We start from the raw sequence: 21,708 nt of genomic DNA on the forward strand, positions 1-21,708 counted from the left end.
AGGAGAGAGGACGTGTTGCCAGTTGTTCTTAAAAAGAAAAAATATTTTAAGCCAGTATTGCATGGGTTTTCCCCCTCACTTCTATATTAGTAAGAATACTTTAAATATTTATTGCATGAGTAAAAGTAGACTTAATTAAATGGATAGTTTGAAATGGAAACTTTCAAAGCTAAGCACTAACTGAGCACACCAGTGGTATTCATTTGATTTTTCATTTTTAAAGATAAGTTGTTTAGTGTTTTAAGACTTTGTTTTCAGGAATCATTTATGCAATTATGATTCTGTACTTTATCATAAGTGTGTTTCCATGTGGATACATGTTGCGATATTGGATCTCTACTTATCAAGTGATTGTAATTTTATTATCGTGGGCCTGTTTTCTCAGATTTCTAAAAAATATTTTAAATAGTGGTAGTTTGATACATTAAATTATTTAAAAATGAGGATTAATTTTATTTTTATGCATAATATATACAATTTTTATTTGTTAAGAATACTTCACTAAAGTTGGGAAAATTAGTTAAAAAAGAAAGGGTACAAAGGTCAGGTGTTCAGAATAGAGATTAAGCATCTTAAAAGGGGTATGACTAGAATGAAAAAGAGAAACATTTATATAAAAGTTTGTATTAAAGTGAAGAGCCAAAAAAAAAAGTGAAGAGCCAAGATTGGAATCCTGAGAGTAACCAGTTTGGAGGATTCCAAGAGGTTAGTGGAGGAAAATCTTTGGTTATGCAGCACGTTGAGGTTTCTGAAATGAAAATGTTCATGCTCTTGATTTTGTAGTTAGTCTTGGTAACCTCTCATAAAAGGGCATCTATGACCCATACATCTGGTGGCCCAGGCAGGGATTCCGTAGGGAGAAATTCTGCCTGTGCGTGATCTACTGCAGTGGTCAGACCATTGAAGTTTGTAGTGTCATTTATATACATAGGGCTTAGGCCACCACCCTGTACATAAAAGGTACTTTTTAAAAAGTCCTTTACCCCCTTTCTTCATCTTCGATAATAAATATGACCTTATAAAATTTCTCTCTGATTTCATGTCACTTAAGAAATTTCTGTCCAAGACTGGGTTCTAGATGTGGATTCACAGATCTGACACTGCCATAGAGTTAGCTACGTGAGTTTAAGCAGCTCTTTTAGACTCCCCATGCTGCTTTTCATTTGTAAAACTGAAATTAATTTCCATTCTGGCAGCTCCTATGATTGTTAGAATATAACAAGATTTAATTAGTAGGGATTAAGCTATTCTCACTTAAGAACTTCACATAATGTTATTGTAGGTTCTGTTTATAGCAGTTGATAAATACAGTTTATTAAACCTATTTACCTGCTAATTAAGTTCTTCATAAATTCAACTGACAGAATATCCAGTTCTTTGATCATATATATTGCTGTTGTAGTTCTTTCTATGAAATGTATTCCTAGATGTTATATTAATAAAATGCTCATTTTCTAAAATGCTTATTTTTAAAATGTTCTGATAGGAAAGGGACCAGTGATTTACTTGCTTGGGACCCCCTGTTTGGACCATCTCTTGATTCATCTTCTTCAGCTTCATTAACTTCATCATCATCATCAGGTAAATATATTCATTTTTTAAACTGTAAAGGAATGCAGCAGTTATTTTTTCTAACTGATTTATCTATTACTTCTATGTTGTACTTAACTATCAACAATTTAGCTTGTCCTCTGATCATATTGCCATATAAAAGTAATTTTATACTGATTTGTTAACTTATGTTAAAGACCATATGGCTTTAAAGTAAAAATTCATCAAAAACCAACTTTTTTCCCTTTGTATATCACTGCACAAATAATAATTTTTAGTATTCAACTGCATAGATGTGTGTTAATATAACTAGTCCATTCTTGATGTACATTCAAATTGCATCTAATTTTTAGTGTTACGGACATTCATAGATATAACAGATTTTGTCCACATGTCTCATATCCTTATAATAATTTATCAATACAAGATTTAGGAGTCCCAAGATATGCCCATTGATGCTTACTGTCAAACTGCTTTCCAGAAAGGCATCAGCACTTCCCAAGAAGTGCATGAAAGAACTTAATGAATGCATTTTAGTTATTCTTCTGGAAAGAATATATTAAATTCCTCTTTTCTTCAAAATATAAAATCCCATTAGTCCACAATCAAAGCATGTTTAATAAAATTGCTTGTTCAAAAATGGAAAATAAAATCACTTTAAGTTGATCTTCAAACTTCTATGGGATTTCAGAAATGCTGTACAGTATTTAGAGTTAAGGAAGTGTTGCATGAGGTCCTTTTTATTGTCAGTATTTTATATACGAAAAAAATTACAGTTCAGAGATGATCAGGAACTTCTCTAACACCATATAAGTAGGAAATGAAGCATAGATTCAAACCTGGATTTTACTAATTCCAAAATCTTCATTCAATTCATCATACTCTGGCAGATTAACCAAACAGTAAGCCACATTGAAACACTTTGCTATAAGTACTAAAATAAACACTAGTATTTACAGTTGGATTGTTTGGAAACTAATGTTTTTTAGTTTTAGAAATTATGTGGATTTTAGGCAACCTTAACTGAAACAATTGAGAATTTTGAAGCGCAAGAACCAGTCATCAGATAATTGAACATATTCTGAAGTGGCATTATAGCCTTTCTCATTTGGCTTTTGTTTACTGTTCACTTTTAGGAAACTGATCTTACTAATGGATCTTATAAGTAAAATAATTGTATGGGAAAAACTGAAGTTGTATTAAGGTCTCTTTTTATTTAGTAAAAATGTCAGAATACTGTGTCATTTTGTTTTTAGAATGAAGTTCCTAATTTTAGTTAGTATTATGAATTGGTTTTTTATCTTTAATCAAAATTTTCACATTGTCTGTTCTTACAGAGGTTTCCATCATACAGAAATTTCTTCATAACTCCACCATTGTTTCTCACTATTTTCTTTAGCACAATCTCTTTCTTTTCAAAAAATTGCTCTTTTCCTCTTGCTACCATCTAAAGAATGTTTTCCCCATATTACTTTCAACTTCAGGTAAAACAAAAAAATGATACTTTAGTTGTCATTTGATGTTTAGTACGTCGGGAGTGATTAAACTTTTTTTGCTTATTTTAAAATTTATTTTGATATGCCTTTTAAAACCTTCCTATTAAGTCTAAAAAATATTATTTTCCCTTCAATGAATGTTAGTGATGTTGAAAAGAGTCATTCTGCTGTGCAATAATTATTATTAGGTCTTCACCTGGACAGGATGCAATTATTGATAAAACTGATGAATACATTATGATGATTCTATTTCATAAGACTGGCTGTAAATGAACTTACTAAATAGGCATTTTTTCTTAAATTTCTTTCCCCTCTTTTTGCAGTACATGTCCCCTTTATTTTAACATTATCTACACCAATAACCCATTTTCACTTTAGAATGGGCCAAGTTGTCACATTATTCCCTCCTCTCTTTGTCCCCCCAGAATGTTAATTCATTAATGACTCCATCTCAGCTGAACTAGTCTCAGAAAATAATTCCTATCAGCTAGTAACTGACAGCATTAAACCTTTCAGTGTTTTGTATTTTTAGAGCTTGGTATAGAAGTATTTTCAGTTGCTTTTTCTACCATATAGATTATAAATGCTATATATGTATAACTTACATACAAATTTATATATAATAAAAGCATGTATATAAAATTTAAATATCTCATACCTGCCTCCCCTTTGATGAGTGCTAGTATAGACCATCTCCACTCCAACACTGATGTCGCCTGTCTTACTTCCTGTGACAGTTTTCAGTTTTACCACTTGTTGAGGAACACATGTACCTAGCACCATCGCTTTGACACCTTGCTAAATCTTTTAGACTTTTACTGACTCTCAGCACTACCTTTTGCTCCTCTGGGAAAACAAGAATAATTCTGGCTTTATATATTTTTGGGCCTTAAATTTAGTTCCTTATTCTTGTAGTTATTTTCCCCAATTAATATTAAGTTTGAGCTCCTTGTCTTGTTCCATGTATTATTAAAATTTTCTGTTGTTGAGCAATTAAAATAATACTAACCTGAAGTAAGAACTATTTGGCTGTATAGATTTATATTCTAATTTTAGGATTTTCCTGTTGCTTCTAGTTCTCAGTTGCTTTCTTCTATTGCTGCTGTTCTTAATGAACAAAATAGGAACTCCTCTTTTCTCTCCCAGATTGATTTCCTGGGCCGTGTGATAATTGACAGTTTACTTGAAACCAGGTCAGATTTTGGGTCTAGAAAACCCATTACCAGACTATTCCACCAACCCTCTCTGCTCTCCTGCTGTGATGACACCACCAGCAAACATAAAAAATTTTCTTCTGCTTCATGGTTGCAAAGTTGGTGGATTTCTTTTACTGATGAACTTGTTAAAATTACTAGTGGAGCCCAGAAGGTACTCCAGAGATTGCATTGTAAAGCTAAATGAAAATACTTTCAGGTTCTCTGGTGCTTTGGATAGATTTGTTTATAATTTATCGAATATAACTTATAATTAATAGATTAATTTATAAACAGTAAAGTCAATTAAAATTGCTGTTAGTTTTTCTCAAAAAGCAAATTCTGATTATTTGAAGAAGTGGAACTTGACACTCCTACCAGGCTTGGATTGTTCCGTAGTGAAGTTTCAAGTGTTAATACCTCTGCTTTGTTAAGCCCTCTCACCAGCGTGAAGTAGCTTGAGTGTTGGTCGCTGCTGGTTTCGTTGATAATGAACACATCTTTGAAGTAAATGTGTCATCGCACAAGGAAGTATTCCAGCCCTCAGGTTAGGTTCACATTTCTTCCAGTGTTCAGCTTAAGGTAAGGGTGCAGCATGAAAGAACTGGTGCTGACTGGAAGATGGCAGCTGCTAGACTTGATCTCTTATCAGGGCTTTGCTGTTTTCCTCAAGCAGCCTGAACTGTGCTTGCGTCTGCTCTCTCTCCACGTGACCTGTTTTCTGGAGAACCCCGTACGCCGTGCGTTTGCTTCCAGTCCTGTGTAACTGCCTTTCCTCTGGGTCTCTCCCGACCACCCCCACGTGCCTGCCTCACACTCCTCCATTGCTGACCATGAGTTCTCAGCTCTACTGTCTGTTTCTCTGTGTACGCGCTTAGGCACTTTCTTATATTTTTAACATGGCACATTGTAAACTTACAGAACTTACTGAGATATATTCTTCAATCTGAATTATAGCCCCACTTTTTAGAATGTACCAAAAGAATTTGAAGGTCATTTTAATTAAAGATTATTTAAATGTATTTGCTTCTATTCTACATTCTTGCTTTGATTATGCTAATACATGTGTAACTTTTGATAATATACACTTGAACTTTATTCATTAATTTCTGTCATGCCGAGAGTTATTTTTAATTAGGATTACTGAGATTTGTATTTCTGGTTTTTAAAACTGCAACATTTGCAAATAGTGTTGAAAAACATTGAACACTAAATTTATGTAGGATTTAGGAAGTTAATATATAATTTTCTATGTTTGCCAAAAATTAATTAAAGTGATTTGGGGAAGGTTTTTGTAAACTAATAAGATATTTTGATTGTCACCAAAAAGTGGCACAGTGTAGTTCAACTTAAAAGTGAGATTACAAGTTTGATTAAGGTAGGTATTTTATTTAGAGCTCATGTTATTGCTTTGAAGATGTTGCTTCAAAGGCTTGGTCTTACATAACTGTAAAATACAAGTATTGGCAAGAAACTAAAGACCTTAGGCCTTAAATTGGTTTATTTTTACCTCATTAGATTTAATTTTTATATGTATAAATAATTAAAGCTAATATAATTTATAATTGTATGTCAGTTTTATTGAAAACTTCATTTTTTTCAGGAATATTATTGGTAACTCTGAGAAAAAGAACTTCTGAAAAATGAGCTTTGAATCCTAAAAACATTCCATTACAGAGGAATCGTTATCTAAGGATTGCTATGTATTAATGATTTTCTTCAAATTCCCTTTTCTACCCACCAGCCAGGCCCACAACTCCTCTTTCTGTAGGCACCATTGTTCCACCTCCAAGGCCTGCTTCCAGACCAAAGCTTACTTCAGGCAAACTCTGTGGGATTAATGAAATAGTAGGTACTCAGTTTTCTTTTTCATTATAAGTGTTTTGATTTAATATGCAAGTGATATTTTTCTATATGTTCCTTTACTGCTAAATCCTTGGCATTTTCTACTCAAGTCTTCACAGCACAGAGAAATTTTCCCTGCTAATACTTCCTTCACTTTCTTATATTATCTCAGTGATCATACCTGTGGAGCAATACTGTTGTTCCGGAGAAAGAGATTTCATTTCCTAAGAAAGTTACCACATTATGAAAATACAGTTCAGACCCACTGTTTCATAATTAAGCAGTTTTCATATAATTCTGCTTAAAGTCAAATATTAAGGAAGAAATGGTGGCCTGTTCTTAGGCCTAGAAATATTCTGCTAAGGGAGTCCTGGTGGACATATAGTCCAGCTTTCTTTATTTTATACATAAAGCATCTGGAGTTCACATCACTTAATTGACTTGTAAAAGTACATATTGCTTTAAAAAAAGAAAGGTGTTGGTCTTCAAAAGTTGCCAGATCATGAGAGAAAACTTATGGGTTCTATTCAGAGTCAGGCTCTCCCAAACTAGTTTTCTTTCCTTCAATCTGTTCTGCTTTACTTCATCTTTTACTTGCCAGTTTAATTGCCAGAATTAAATTTCTGAGTGTCAAGCTTAATCTTTTCCCCTGATACACATCTGCAGTATTACCCCATAATCCATGTATTGAATGTTTTAGCTGAATCTACAGGACTTTTTATAAAATTGCCTCAGCAACCTGCATTACCAGACCAACTGTCCAGCTTTCTCCTCTTTGCATCCTGCTAGTCACTCAGAAGTGAAGTGAAGTGAAAGTCACTTAGTTGTGTCTGACTCTTTGCGACCCCATGGACTGTACAGTCCGTGGAATTCTCCAGGCCAGAATACTGGAGTGCATTGCCTTTCCTTTCTCCAGGGGATCTTCCCAACCCAGGGATCAAACCCCTGTCTCCCACACTGCAGGCGGATTCTTTACCAGCTGAGCCACCAGAGAAGCCCACCAGTCACTCAGAACGACCCACTGTTCCCCAAATGCATCATGCTTTTCTGTGCATCAGTGTTTCCATTGTGCGCTCTCTATTTGACATGCCCCTTAGTTTTCTGTGTAGGAAACTGCACTCTCTCGTTAAGATCCTGCTAAATATCAGCACCTAGGTTAAAGCCCTCTTTGATCTTTACTCCCCACTCCATTATGAGGACAGTGGATTTAATTATTCTGTCATTCTCTTCCTTATACCCGTATACTTTTTATATTTCATTTAGTGCATAGATCATATTGTACATACAGTTGACCCACAATTGATTCTCCATTTCTGTGGGTTCTGCACCCATGGATTAAAAATATTTGAGGTGGGGGGAACCTCCAGAAAACTTGCCATTTACATTGTATTAGATGTTATAAGTAACCTAGAGACGATTTAAAGGGTCGGCTGTACTTTTTTGTGTGTGCTCCCTTCACTGTACTATGTCTTAGCCAATTTCATATCTTTAATAGTCTACTAATGCCTTAATACATTATGTCGATGCCTTAACATAACATCTGACACCTCATGTTCTGTACCACCTCCATCTGTATACATCCACAGCCACATTTTTACCCCACTGTATTTTTTTAACCTGCTGTCCATAATAATGAGTCATCAGAAATCCATTCTCTGGAACTAATACCTTATTTGGTATCAGTTATTTGGGGACACAGTTTTACTAAGTATAAAACATCTGAGGCAGTATAATCTAATTTTTATAAAAGTGTTTATAAATTGTTGGTTTTGTTGGTTTGTTTTCTGCCTTCTGTTTTTACATTCTTCAAATAACTGGGGACAGAAACAGTGTCTGTCACTGCTTTGTATCCAGTACCCATGATTTGACATGTAGTAGGCACTAGGTAAATACTTAACTCACATAACTTTATAAGCAGGAAAGGGTTGTTTTTAATTAAGTTCAGTATTCTATATTTTACAAGTGAAACACCTCAGGAAGTATTGTTAATGTATTATTGAAACAGTTATGAATTTGGAAGGAAAAAATCCATCCACCAAGTAAAAGATAAATGAATCAGAATCATATTTTTTGTATCTTTTTTTTTTTTAACCAGAAAACTGGGAAGACAATAGAATTAAGATTTTCTCCTCTGAATGGGGTAAACTTTTCTCAGTGAGGAGGCATTAACAGTGAATTATGTAGACAGATTTGTAAATGGCAAAAGTGAAACAATATTTAGAAAGAAAGTGCTTGCTTCAAATAAAAAAAAGAGTGAAAGCTCAGATAATACTAAGACCTCCTCAAACTAAATCAGGCAAAGCTAATATAGACAGCTCATAAGACAGAAATGACACTTTTGTTTTTATCTATAGAATTAGCTAAAGTTTTTTAAAGTATTATTTTTCCTTCTAAGGTTCATCTATTCATTGTTGGCAAGAGTGAAAAAAAAAAAAAAATTCTCTTATATTATTATAGGCAGTAGGGTAATGTGAGTTACCCAAATGGGAAGCAGTTTGACACTATGTATGAAAAGCTTTCATACTGTTTAATAATTTAACTTCTGAGAATCTATCTTAAGTACACTTTTTAAAATACAGAAAAAGTGTTATATACAAAGATTCTTTTGACAGGATTATTTTAAAATAGTCTTTTCAGCTCTATGGCATCTAATTGTGAGTTTTAAGAAACACAATAAATTTGGTTTGTTAATAGTATGTTAAAACTAATCCTACTTGATAACCTAAAAATATTTTCTGATAACTGGGGGATTGTGTGAGCATTTTGGTAAATGACATTTTGTTTTTAAGCCCAGGCCATTCAGCCCACCTGTAACTTCTAATGCCAGCCCACCTCCTGCTGCTCCATTAGCGCGGGCAGAAAGTTCTTCCTCCATCTCATCTTCCGCTTCGCTAAGTGCTGCCAATACCCCCACTGTAGGTAAGTAAGTATCGCAGACTGCATGCAAAAGTTAGCATGTGCATGATAAATATGATGGGTTGATTGATGATAGTAAAGTTTTAACATTTGACATTTTGGTTTTTTGAAACACACCTGGCATTATCAAACTAATAATGATAGTTCTGTTTCTTTTTCACATTTTATATTATCTGAGAATTTTAATCATGATTAGCACTGTTAAGAATGCATCAAACTTACAAACTTTTGCCCAATATGAATACAGTTGAAGGCAAAATATGATGAGGTACTTTCTACTATGAGTTGATATTTGCATTCCTAAAAAAAAATTTGTTTTAAAAAGCAGTTGACTCTGTGAAAAGAAAGAGGGCTTTGTGCTTGCAGTGTGGTCCTTGGACCTGCAGCATCTGTCTATCACCTGAGAACTCAAGTTAGAAACTCTGGAGTGGGGCTAGCAATCTTTGAATAGGCCTTCCAGGCAATTCTGATGCATGTTAAGTTTCAGAATCCCAACTCTAATTAAGCTGATTTAATTATACTGAATTTGATTTGTCAAAATTCAGGAGAAGTGCATCGTCTGTGTGTATCCATTATAAAAATGGCATGAGCGGTACAGGCTGAGAGAAACGATTTGATTTCTAAATGTCTGAACATGGTGTTACTATTTTATTTTATATACCTTTGTGAGCATACTGTTTTTTCCATTTTCCAACTTTATGTAAATAATATATTCAGTAAGTATTTCTGTTTGCTGTAACAGGCATTTTCTTTTTATATTTTGTTTGCATATGTGGTTTTCTTACTTTTTATTTCCATAGAATCTGTGTTTTAGTCGTAAAGAACATAGATGGGTCCTGTTAGAAATCAAGCAGGTCTGAGTTACCAAAATTGCTTTAGTCTTTTCCCATTACCTAGATAATTCATAAGGTTTTCTGTTTGTAAAGGAAACTTTAATTTCAATTGAGTTGGAAAATATTTGTATGTAGTTTTAGCCAGTACTGGCAATAGGAGAATCAAAGTAGGTGGCATTGATGGTACAGGCATGCAGGATGTAATATGGACTTCATGCAAGAGTTTCTTTGAATCTGCCTAAAATGTTCTCTTTCTATATTGTGATATTTATTCAGCTGTCTGTTCAGATTTAAGTTTTTGATTCTTCTTGTTCTTGAAAGTATTTTCTTTTCCTGCAATATTTTGTTTTATTTAAATATGATAGAAGATGATAATTTGATTGGGACACTCTCTGAAATTGAAAAGCACTGTGAAACTTCACAAGGTATTGTATCGAAAGCAGATGTATGTGTTGACTAATGATCCTAAAGTATATCTAAAATACTGTTACCCAATTTTTCCTTTTCCAGAAATGTATGGTGTTTCAGAAATCAAGAATAACTCTTAAGGTTTAACTATCTCAATTTTGTACTAATTATGTCCAGTTTCTATACAGGATCTATTGATGATACTGGATAAATTATAAAAATATACAGTATTTTTGCATTTCTTCCATTCCCCCGCTCTTCTTTCCTATTAAGATATAACAATAAATATTACCACTGGAGCTATCAGAAGCAGAGAAAAACTGATTAGGAAAGAACCAGAAACAACAAATGACTGTAAAGAAAACTATAATATAAAGACATCCAAAGCAAAGGCTATCATACAAAAACCACTCATACAGTGAGCTGAAGTTAGAGGCACGGAGGCAGGAAGTAGTTGGGGGTAAGCAGCTGTTTTTCACTCCTGAGCTGAAAGGAATTCCACAAAAATATATTCATTGATTGTTACAAAGGTAGGTACTCTTTATTTCAGCTTTCTCTGTGTGCATTTTCAAAACACATACAGTGTTTAAATACGCAACAGTTAAGTCAGAATGCATATTATCCTTAAAAAGAATATCCAAGGAATTATTTCTATACAATGAGTTATTCTGAATAATACAGTACACATTTAGACTTTTTAGGGACTTAAGTATATATTTCCTATGTCAAACATTTTAAGTATGCACATGCAGTATGGAAAAAAAAATGGAAAATGGACGATATGCAAAAATGTTAAGTAGATTTTGAGTTTTTTCCCTAACTCTCCAATACTTTTTCCTTCTCACCAGTATTTCAATAACAGGCTTTACAATTTATGGGGAAACTATTTCAAGAACTGTCATTTTGTATGCCCAAATTGGATAATTGAAAAGAATAACTTTGTTAGGTTCTTTTGATTTTTAATGTCAGAGCAGTAGCAGACGTTAATGTTACCCCTGACTGTGTGTAAATACTCACTTTTGTATATTATTTAAGGGAAAAGATTAATTTCATATTTAGGAAAATATAATTTTCTCTAATAAAAGATTACTATTGCCTTCTTGTTTCTCTGAAAATATGCTTTACTGAATTTCTAGTGACTCTCTAGTTTAGAACAATATATTTTTTAAGAAATTGAACTAATTTAGATTTACAGTGAAATTTTCCCACTGCATGAATGTGTGTTTGCATAGTTGTAATCACATATCCTAGAAACTACTGCCTCTTGATCAAGCCCTTCATATAATTATCTCTCACCTCATCTTGAATCCCTGTCAAGTCATTTGTATCTTCAATCCAGGATTCACTGTGTTCAGTGATCTTGCAAAATGAAAAACATAATCATGTTTCTTTTAAACATTTTCAGTGGCTTTTAGTGCCAGAAGGATAAAATTAAAGGTCCTCCATGTCCTGTCTGGGTCATAAACACTTCTTCAGACACATTTTCATGTCTTTTCATCACTCAGCCTATCACCCACAAAGTATGTTTCTGATTTGCAAAAAAAAACTACTTGTGGTTCAGAAAGGCACCATTTCTTCCATGCCTCTTTGGCAAAGTGTCTGGCATATATTAGTGCTTAGTAAATAGTAGCTGTTGTGATTTTGTGAATACATTTTATTACTGAGTTTATTTTTGTATGAAATTTTAAGTTTTCTTGTTAGGGAGGATTTACTTTCCCAGTGACCTAGAAACAGCAGTTCCTGTTTCTGTGTATTTTTAATCACTGAGCCATTTTTTTTTAAATTATGAAGAACTTTCTAAATCATAATATGTCAAAATCTTTAACATTATAAAATCTTCCTGTCCTCTAAAGGTAACAAAAGCTCTTTCTCATTGTTTGTAGGATACTAAGTTTAGTTGCAAGGCAAAGAAAACTGATTTTTGTCAGAAATAATATTCTAGGTATCACGAAGTAACTCACATTGAAATAAAAATACCTGGTGGCTATGAACATTGTATAATGTTTACATAAAAAAGCATACATTTAAATTTCAGAGGTACATGTTGATCTAGGTTATTTTTTTTAACAATGAATAATTATTGATTTATTTCTACAAAATTGCATCATAAATTATATGTTAAAAGAAATGTTCCACTTTCCAATCAGTAGCAATAATGGTAAGGCATAAATGAGAAGAATACATTTGTAAAGAAAAAAAAAATGCAGTGCACTATTTGAAGGGATTTTTCTGTCATGAAGTAAAACCAGATACTTTGTATAGGTTTTTAAAATACACATGCATTGAATTTGTTTACATTTTGTTATGCTTTTAAAACATGTATGATTTGTCTCTAAAGGTATCTTACTAAGTGAACTTTATGTCAGGAATGTTATACCCAAATGATGTTATTAGTCATATTTCAAGGAAGGATAATATGGGAATATAGTACAAGCATTAGACAAAGAAGAGGTTAAAGAGAATTACAGCAACCCACTCCAGTGTTCCTGCCTGGAAAATCCCATGGACAGAGAGGATCCTGGCAGGCTATAATCCATAGGGTTGCAAAGTGTCAGACATGACTCAGCATGTGCACACATGCGCGCGCACACACACACACATACAGACACAATGATAAGTAAATGATCACATTACATTGCTCATTTAGAAGTACCTAATGGATACAGATCCCTTAAGTAGAAAAATCCAGTTTAATTACCTTATATATGTGGGTAGAACCTGAGAGAATTTAATATCTGAATGGTTTTGAAGCCATATTTTAGTGACTTCAGCTCTTCATGTGAAGAGCTTTTTCCCCTCTGACATTCCTTAACCCAACCCTTCTGTGTCATTCAATTAAAAGTGTGACATGTTTTCCTGACTTTTTATTTGTCCAGTTTGTTTCATGCTCTGTTTTTTAACCAGATTTATACTTGGGGCATCTTTGAAACCAGTAATAGAGTTAATTGTGACAAGCTAACCTTCTGACTCCACTCTGTCTTGGTATTCAGTAAATACCTTTCTGTGGGATTAACAGGTGACTTGTGTTTATTCTAGGTGTGTCACGGGGTCCCAGTCCTGTCAGCCTTGGAAGTCAAGACACCCTGCCTGTGGCAATTGCCCTCACAGAGTCTGTTAATGCCTACTTTAAAGGGGCAGATCCCACCAAGTTAGTTTTTAAAAGATGTGTGTGTGTGTGTGCGCGCGCGCAGGGGACAGGGGACTTGGTGGTAAATTTTGAGAGTTATCTTTTGATTCTCTGTATGCTAGGGTTTTCTGTTACTTGTTTACTTGCTTTTTGCTACCCAATACAGTCATTTAGAGATTGTCTTTCAGATGTAAGAAACCACTATAATCAATAATGTTGGCTTTTTTCTAGTTTATGTACCTTTTTGGCCAGGTTTTATGACCAGTGTGACACATCTGTTGTTTAACACATCTGTAGAACAGGACAGTCGGAGAAGGCAATGGCACCCCACTCCAGTACTCTTGCCTGGAAAATCCCATGGGTGGAGGAACCTGGTGGGCTGCAGTCCATGGGGTCGCTAAGAGTCGGACACGACTGAGTGACTTCACTTTTCACGCATTGGAGAAGGAAATGGCAACCCACTCCAGTGTTCTTGCCTGGAGAATCCCAGGGACGGGGGAGCCTGGTGGGCTGCCCTCTATGGGGTCACACAGAGTTGGACACGACTGAAGCAGCAGAAGCAGAACAGGATTGTGGCAGCTGACCTAGATGGGGATAGAACTCTGAATCTTCACCTTATGTATATCTTTGGTGAAAGTGTGATTTTTGCAAGAGAGACATACAGTGTATTATCTATTTACAGCAGACTCTTGAAGGATTAGTTTAACCTCTTACTTTTAAGAAAATGATCTTCAGGTAAATGATCACTTTCATTTTTCATGTATAACATTCATTCATTAAATATTTTAGTGGTAAATATGTGTAAGACTATTATAAGTTTTCATTGTTATGAAAGAAAGTGTATTAGTTTTCTCTTGAGATAATGTAAGCTCTGTAGAGAAGAATTTTTGTTTACTAAAGTATCCTCAGCACTTACAACAGAATCTTACATATGGTAAGCACTCAAATATTTTATGAATGGATGTGTTTTGAATGAATAATGTTACTTATGAAAAGTAGAGGTATTGAATATGCTATGAAGAAAATAAATCGGCTTAAGGGGATAAACAGTTAACAACAGTCAGCTACTATTTTAGATAAAATGGTCAGAGAAAACCTTTTTGAGGTTTATTTAAGTAGATGTGTGAAAGACATTGAGGGAAGAGCAAGCCATGCACGTAACTTGAGTGAAGAGCATTCTAGGAGGTGTAAGGGACTCGGGTAGAAGCACACTTGAAATATTCAGGAAACAGCAGAGAGAGAAAACCATGTCACTGAGTAGATGTAAACAAGGAGGAAGGTCACGATAAGTTCACAGACAGGACAGACCAAGCTGGGTGTTGTAGACCTTGATAGCGAGGTTGCAATTCATTCTGGGTGAGGTGGGAAGCAAGTCAAGACTTTTGAGTAGAGAAGTGATAAGTTACTAACCTATATTTTCCAAGTAGCGCTCTGCCTGCTGTATGGAGAATAAACTAGAAGGAGCCAGAGTAGATGCAGAGAGAAAGGGTTAACCACTGGAGTCCAGGTGAGAGATGATGGTTATTTGTATAAGGGTGTTAGCAGAGGAGATGGTGAGTGGTAATGGCAGTTTTGAGTATATTTTGAAAAGAGAGTTGCCAAGATTTTTGAGGGTGTAGATTGCTAAATTTGAAGTACTTATTAAGACAGCTTAGTGGAGATGTTGATGATAGTTGAATGCATGATTCTGGAGTTAGGGAGATAGGTTCAGATTAGAAAGAAAGTATTTGGAAGTTACTGGTTTGTACATGACACTTAAAACTGGGGCATTAGGATGTAAAGAAGAGATCTGATGAGAACTTAAGTCCTGCCCCCCCCCCACACACACACACACACACTGATGTTTAAAAACAAAGCTAAGAATGATCAGCAGTGGAGTTTGGGACAGCAAGCAATATGAGAGGTGAGGAGAGAACCAATAGAGCAGTGTCCCAGAAACTGTGAATAAACTCTTTTCATGAAGGCAGGTGTCAGGTCAAGAAAAATTGATCATTGACATCATAGAGGTCATTAATGACCTTCACAAGAGCAGCTCTAGTAGACTGGTGGAGATGAAAGCCTGCTTCAGGGGAACTCAGGAGCGGGAGATGATGCAAATACAGACAGCTGTATTCAGAGAGAGCAAATGTTAGGCAGTTCTTTTAGGATAGTTTGCTCTAAGTAGAAGCAGAGAGAGTGGGCAGTTGCAGGAGAGAAATCAGAGGAGGCTTTTATTAATTTTAGTTTTTGTGTTTTTTAAAGATAATAGGCATTTCAGTATGCATGTGGGAAAAATCTAATATTTATGGAAAAAATTGAACCTGCAGGGAAAGGGGACAATTGCATGAGTGAATTTCTTCAGTATGAGTGTGCTACAGGACAGAAGTGACAGGATTAACCTTAGGTGCATAGACTTATTATCTGTTGAAATAGAAGGGAAGGCAGAAGGTATAGATGACTTCAGCCTAAGGGAGATTTAGGATTTTAGCAGTGAGACTATGAGGAAGTTCTTTTCTCATTTTATTTTCTTCATAAAATTTAAAGGAAAGTCATTGACTGCAGGTGGAGGGGGTGATATTTTACAGGTTAAAGGAGAAAGGAAATATGAATGTAGTCGAATATCCTATACCAATACTAAAGGGGTTCCAATTGAGAGTTCTGGCTGTATAGTTATATGTTTTTCTCTAGTCACGTTCAGCCATATAGAAGGGGGTGAGGAGCAGGATTCAGTTAAGACATTTGCCAAGCAAGCATAGTCAAGTGAGAGAGAACCAAGAGGTGGGCTATGCAAGGAGTATGTGTGATGATGGACCATGGAGTCTCAGGGGAAGGGAAACTGAGGATGTGAAGGGAAGGAAGAGTGAAGATTAGTGGAAAAGCTAGAAGGAACATGGATTATAGAGATTTTTGATGATGTTGGAGATGCAGTACTAGACGGAATGATTTAGAAACATAGGAAGTGACTCCCCACTAGCTGATCAGTGGGGAGTCAGACTGAGATGATAGAGGGGCTGAAGTGTGGCTGAGGTAGGCTGGAAGGCAGGATCATAGAGGGTAAGGGGCTGAAGAACTAGGTGACCAAAGTATTGAGAGGATTATCTGTGTGGATATTGAAATCACTAGAAATTTATGATAGGAGTAGTGGTACAGAAACAGATTGACAGTGGGTCAGGAGCTGAAATTTTCAGGAAATGAAATGTTGAAAATGATTTGAAGGGTTGTGATAGTAGTATAATCTGATGGTTTGAATTTTCAAAAGAAGTTGGTTCTTCTTTCAAAAGAACGTTTTTCAGAAGGAAGAAAGGATATATAGTTGTAAGAAGCAGTGAGAAGCAAGGCACCTACCACTGCCACCGTCAGTCCCAGCACTTCGTAGGGTTTGGAGGGGAAAATAGCTACAGCTGGAGATAGTGTTACCAGGGAAGCAGTGGCCTTATGAGATCGCCAGGGGATGGTTTGAGCAAACATTATCAGTGTGCTTCCATTTGTGTTTGGAATTTAATTCTAGGAAAGACTGGTGTTAGATGAATACATCATTTCACAATTAATCATTTTTTATTAAGAAAGGATTCATCCATAATTATGATAAAATGCTGTATATATAAATAAAGCCCCTTTTAAACTAAATATGCTTTAAATGGAGATTTAAATGCCTTATTTATAAACTGTTTAAATTTTTCACAATCTCCACTTTCAGGTGTATTGTAAAAATCACTGGTGACATGACAATATCATTTCCAAGTGGAGTTATTAAAGTCTTCACCAGTAATCCATCTCCAGCTGTGCTCTGCTTCAGGGTGAAAAATATCAGCAGACTAGAACAAATTCTTCCAAATGCACAACTTGTGTTCAGGTTTGTGTACTTCTGTTTTGAAGGTGAAATTCCTTTTTTAAGAGATTTTTTTCTTTCTTCTTTGAAGCAATAATAGTTTGAAGACAGTACCAAAATTATTAATTAGACTTTTGCTGTCTTTGTCTTATGTGTGTTGGTGGTAGTAATAGTTATTGTTAAATTCTTCTCTGCTGTACATCTTCTCATCCTTTAGGCAGCCTCCTACTGTGTACCATTCTTTATCCCCTAACTTTAATTTTTTCTATCATACCTTTTGGTTCATTTCTACTAGTCTTTCCCAAGTCACCAAATTACTACAGAGAGGCAGAGAATAAAGATAAATAAAATAATGAAAATATTTCTTATACATACAGTGATCCATCACAGTGTGATTCTAACACAAAAGATTTCTGGATGAACATGCAAGCTGTTACTGTCTACCTCAAGAAGCTATCAGAGCAAAATCCAGCTGCTTCTTACTATAATGTAGATGTATTAAAGTATCAGGTAAGTATCATATCATTAACATTAAAATATTTTAATATCCAATTAAAACATTAGCAAATAGAATCTTGCATATCATTAAATAACATGTCACAGCCAAAATGAAGTTCATTTGAGCAATGCAAAGATATTTCAAAATTTTAAAATCTTTTAATAAGCTTATGGAGATTTTGACCAATTTGATCAAATTCACCACCTATTACCAATTAAAATACTGAGTAAATATAAATATATGAATATGTCCTTCACCTGAAAAGACTAGCATATCAATCTTAATGTAATACCTAAAGCATTGAAATAAATGGAAAAGATACCTATTATTCCTTTTAGTATGTAAGATTTTTCTATATGTGTTAGTGTAGTTAGACAAGAAAATTAAGTAATTGGTGATAAATATGGGAAAGAACCAAAGTTATTAGTACAGGTGATATTTCTGAATATATCAAGAGATATATTGACATAAATATATCTCAAGAGAATTGACTTAAAAAGTGATGTAGGAGAATTTAGCAAAGTGGTTATTTAAGAAATTAATATTAAAAATTAATAGCTTTCAAAACAACCATTTAGGGAAACTAATGGAGAAAAATATTCACATAAAAAAAAAAACTAATTAGAGCTGGAAACAGTGTCCAAGGTGGTAACACAGGAAGATCCTGAACTTACTATCTCCCAGGGACACACCACATCCATAGCTGCATGTGGAATGTTCCCTTTTAAAGAGACTGAAAGATAGCTAAATAGCTTCTTCACATGAGCACATAAGAAAAGGACCACATTGAGGCAAGTAGGAGAGGCTGAGATCCAGCTTCACCACAGGCCTCAACCCCAGCAAGGCAGCCTATTTATTACCTGGATGGAACTCAGAAACCTGAAGCTTCTTCCTGAGGAACAAAGGTTTGTAACCAGCACAGACACCCCAGCCTCTGAGACCTGCACTTGATAGACAAGTCCCTGAAATATCCGGCTTTGAAAACCAGTGGAGCTCACATCCACAGGAACCAAGGGCTGCAGGGATCTGAGAAACAGCTTTAAAGGACTTGCATGCAGACTTATGCACTCTAGGTTCTAGCATACAAGCGGCCATGTGAAGGAGATTCATTTGCTGATCTTAAAGTGTCAGTTTGAAGGGCCAGGGCATGAGTTGCTGATGGGCACCTCTTTTGTTTTGTCCCTCTACTTTGCTGAAGCAAACAGGTACCACTTTATGTTTGTTTTTACTATAGACTTTTTCTCTTGGAGGGTGCCACTTTATCCTCCAACCAGTGGACTCTCCCTCTCTCATGCTAAGGCTGGCAGGTGCTATCTTTTTTATTTAAGACTCCCCCCCACTTTCCTTGGTGGGTGTCATCTTTGTGCTGTCTTCTGCAACACTGGTATCTACTAGAGGGGAGTTTTTATAGAAGTCTGGTGCCCCCGGTTTTGCAGCTGCAGCCCAGGGGACACCCCTTGTTCTCCTGGCTCTGGAGGCCAGGGTAGCTTATAATTCTGAGTCCCACAGGACTGTAACCGTTAGTGAGACGGTTCTTGGCAGGCTGTTGCCACCAGGGTAATGCACAGAAAGCAGACTGAAAAACCCCTGTAGTCTTTCGCTAAAAGACTTCGTTTGCTTGGCCTGGAACAGCAGCACAAGGGACAGGCTTCAGATTTGACGCACATCTAGGAGTCTGCAGGTATGTTCTCGGAGAACATAGGCTTGGGGATGCAGTCAGTTCACTCCCTCTGCCTCACCCCAGCTCGCCAGTTTCTCCCAGAAAGGAACTTATACACTCGTCCAGAGCCCTGATTTTTATGACTGTCAACCAGGGGACATCTCCCGATCACCTGATTGGGTGGCCAGCAGGGCTGACCCTTGTGTTCAGTCCCACAGGACTATATCTGTTTCCCTACTTTCAAAGCTGCTGCCTGAGGGTCTTAGCTTCCTAATCAGTCTGAATCTACATTTTGCCAGATTTCCTGCTTTGGAACACTAACAGGTCTGGGCACACCCTTGATCACCAGGAGATAGTAAATATAAAATAGGCTGCTTGGACAGTCACCAAGGTTTGAGAGGCAACCAAGAGCTAAGGCAAGGTTGAACAATAAGGTTCATCTACAGGAGGTTAGTCATTCAAGACTGGAAGGGATGACTATTTCACTTAATAGAAAGAAGCACAGAAAATCAAGTAAAATGAGGAAACAGGAATATATTCCAAACAGAAGAATAAGATAAAAATTTAGGGAAAAAACCTTGATGAAACAGAGGTAAGTAATTTACCTGATAAAGAGTTCTAAGTCGTGGTAATAAAATGCTCACCTCACTTGGGAGAAGAATGGATAAGCACAGTGAGAATTTCAACAAAAAAATAAATAGAAAACGAAAGTAACAAATAGAAGTCACTGAACTGAAGAATACAGTAACTGATTTGAAATATGTACTGGAGGGACACTACATGAAGCAAAGAAAAGACAAGTGAATGCAAAGACAGGGCAGTGAAACTCACCTTAATCAGAACAGCAGAAACAGAAAAAGAGCTTTAAAAAGTGGACATAGCTTATTGGACAACATCAAGCAAACTAACACTCACATTTTGGGTGTTCCAGAAGGAGAATAAAGGGGCTGAAAACTTATTGAAGAAATAACAGCTGAGAACTTCCCTAACCTGGGGAAGGAAACAGACATTAGATCCAGGAAGCCCAGAGAGACTCACACTAAGACACATTATTAAAATGTTGAAAGTTTAAAAAAAAGAATTTTAAAAGCAGTAATGGAAAGAACCAAGGGAACTCTCCTAAGACCATCAGCAGAAACTTTGTAGGCCAGAGGGATATATTCAAAGTAAGTTTTTAACCAAGAATTCTCTACGTGGCAAAGTTATTGCTCAGAATTGAAGGAAAGATAAAAGAGTTTCCTAGACAAGCAAAATTTAAAGGAGTTAATCACTAATAAACTGGCCTTACAAGAAATGTTAAAGGGAGTTCTTAAGCTGAAAAGGGTGCTAATTAGTAACAAAAGTAAGAAAGTATAAATCTTACTGGTAAAGATAAATACAAAGTAGAGATGGATTAATCATATATAGGTAATATGAAGGATAAAAGACAAAAAGTAGTAAAAAAAATAACTACAATAATTAGTGAAGGGATTCACAAGATAAAAGATGTAAAATGTGACGTGAAAAACAAAATTGGGAGAAGTAAAAATGTAGAGCTTTGGAAAGTATTCAAACGTAAGTTGTTTGCAGCTTAAAGCAGACTGTTACGTAGGTTGTTATATGTAAAGTGTTAATGTTGGTCAGTTAGTCGTGTCTGACTCTGCGACCGCATGGACTGTAGCCTGCCAGGCTCCGCTGGCACATTAGACTAGATAGACTTAACAGATAATTTGAAAACATTCCATCCAAAAGCAGCAGAATACATATTCTTCTCAACTGCATGTGGAACCTTCTCCAGGATCATACATGAGGTTAAAAAACAAGTCATAATAAGTTTAATATTGGAGTCATATCAGGCATCTCTTTTTGGACCACAGCAGTATGAAACTAGAAATTGGTTACAAGATGACTAAAAAATTCACATATATGTACAGATTAAACAGCATGATACTGAGTAACCAATAGGTCAACAAAGAAATCACAGGAGAAGTAAAAAAATACCTTGAAACAAATGAAAATACAATATACCAAAATTAATGGGATGCAGCAGAAGCATTTCTTAGAGTGAAGTTCAAAGTGATACTTGCCTACCTTAAGAAGAAAGAATAATCTCAGACAGCTTAACTTTATACCTCAAGCAAATAGGAAAAAAAGCAAACAGAGCCCAAAGTTGGTAGAAGGAAGGTAATAACAAAGTTCAGAGCAGAAATAGAGACTAAGAGAAAAGATCAGTGAAACTAAGAGCTGGTTCTTTGAAAAGATAGACAAAATTGACAAACTTTTATCTAAACTCACCAAGAAAAAAGGAAGGCTCAAATAAAATCAGAAACAAAGGAGGAGTTGTTACAACCAGTACCACTGAAATACAGAGAATCACAAGAGACTACTATGAA

The 21,708-nt window shown here is 35.4% G+C and overlaps 1 protein-coding gene across 1 annotated transcript in view; it reads left to right on the forward strand.

The window, feature by feature from the left end:
- The window catches only part of FCHO2 (FCH and mu domain containing endocytic adaptor 2), a 130,527-nt gene that overhangs the window by 92,461 nt on the left and 16,358 nt on the right, over positions 1-21,708 (forward strand). The window contains 6 exon segments of the mRNA XM_020915936.2: positions 1,487-1,581; positions 5,985-6,088; positions 8,875-9,004; positions 13,279-13,390; positions 17,046-17,201; positions 17,555-17,687. Of these exon segments, the coding sequence (XP_020771595.2) occupies positions 1,487-1,581; positions 5,985-6,088; positions 8,875-9,004; positions 13,279-13,390; positions 17,046-17,201; positions 17,555-17,687 (730 nt within the window).

Source organism: Odocoileus virginianus, chromosome 14 (genome assembly GCF_023699985.2).
Source record: "Odocoileus virginianus isolate 20LAN1187 ecotype Illinois chromosome 14, Ovbor_1.2, whole genome shotgun sequence".
Taxonomy (NCBI): Eukaryota; Metazoa; Chordata; class Mammalia; order Artiodactyla; family Cervidae; genus Odocoileus; species Odocoileus virginianus.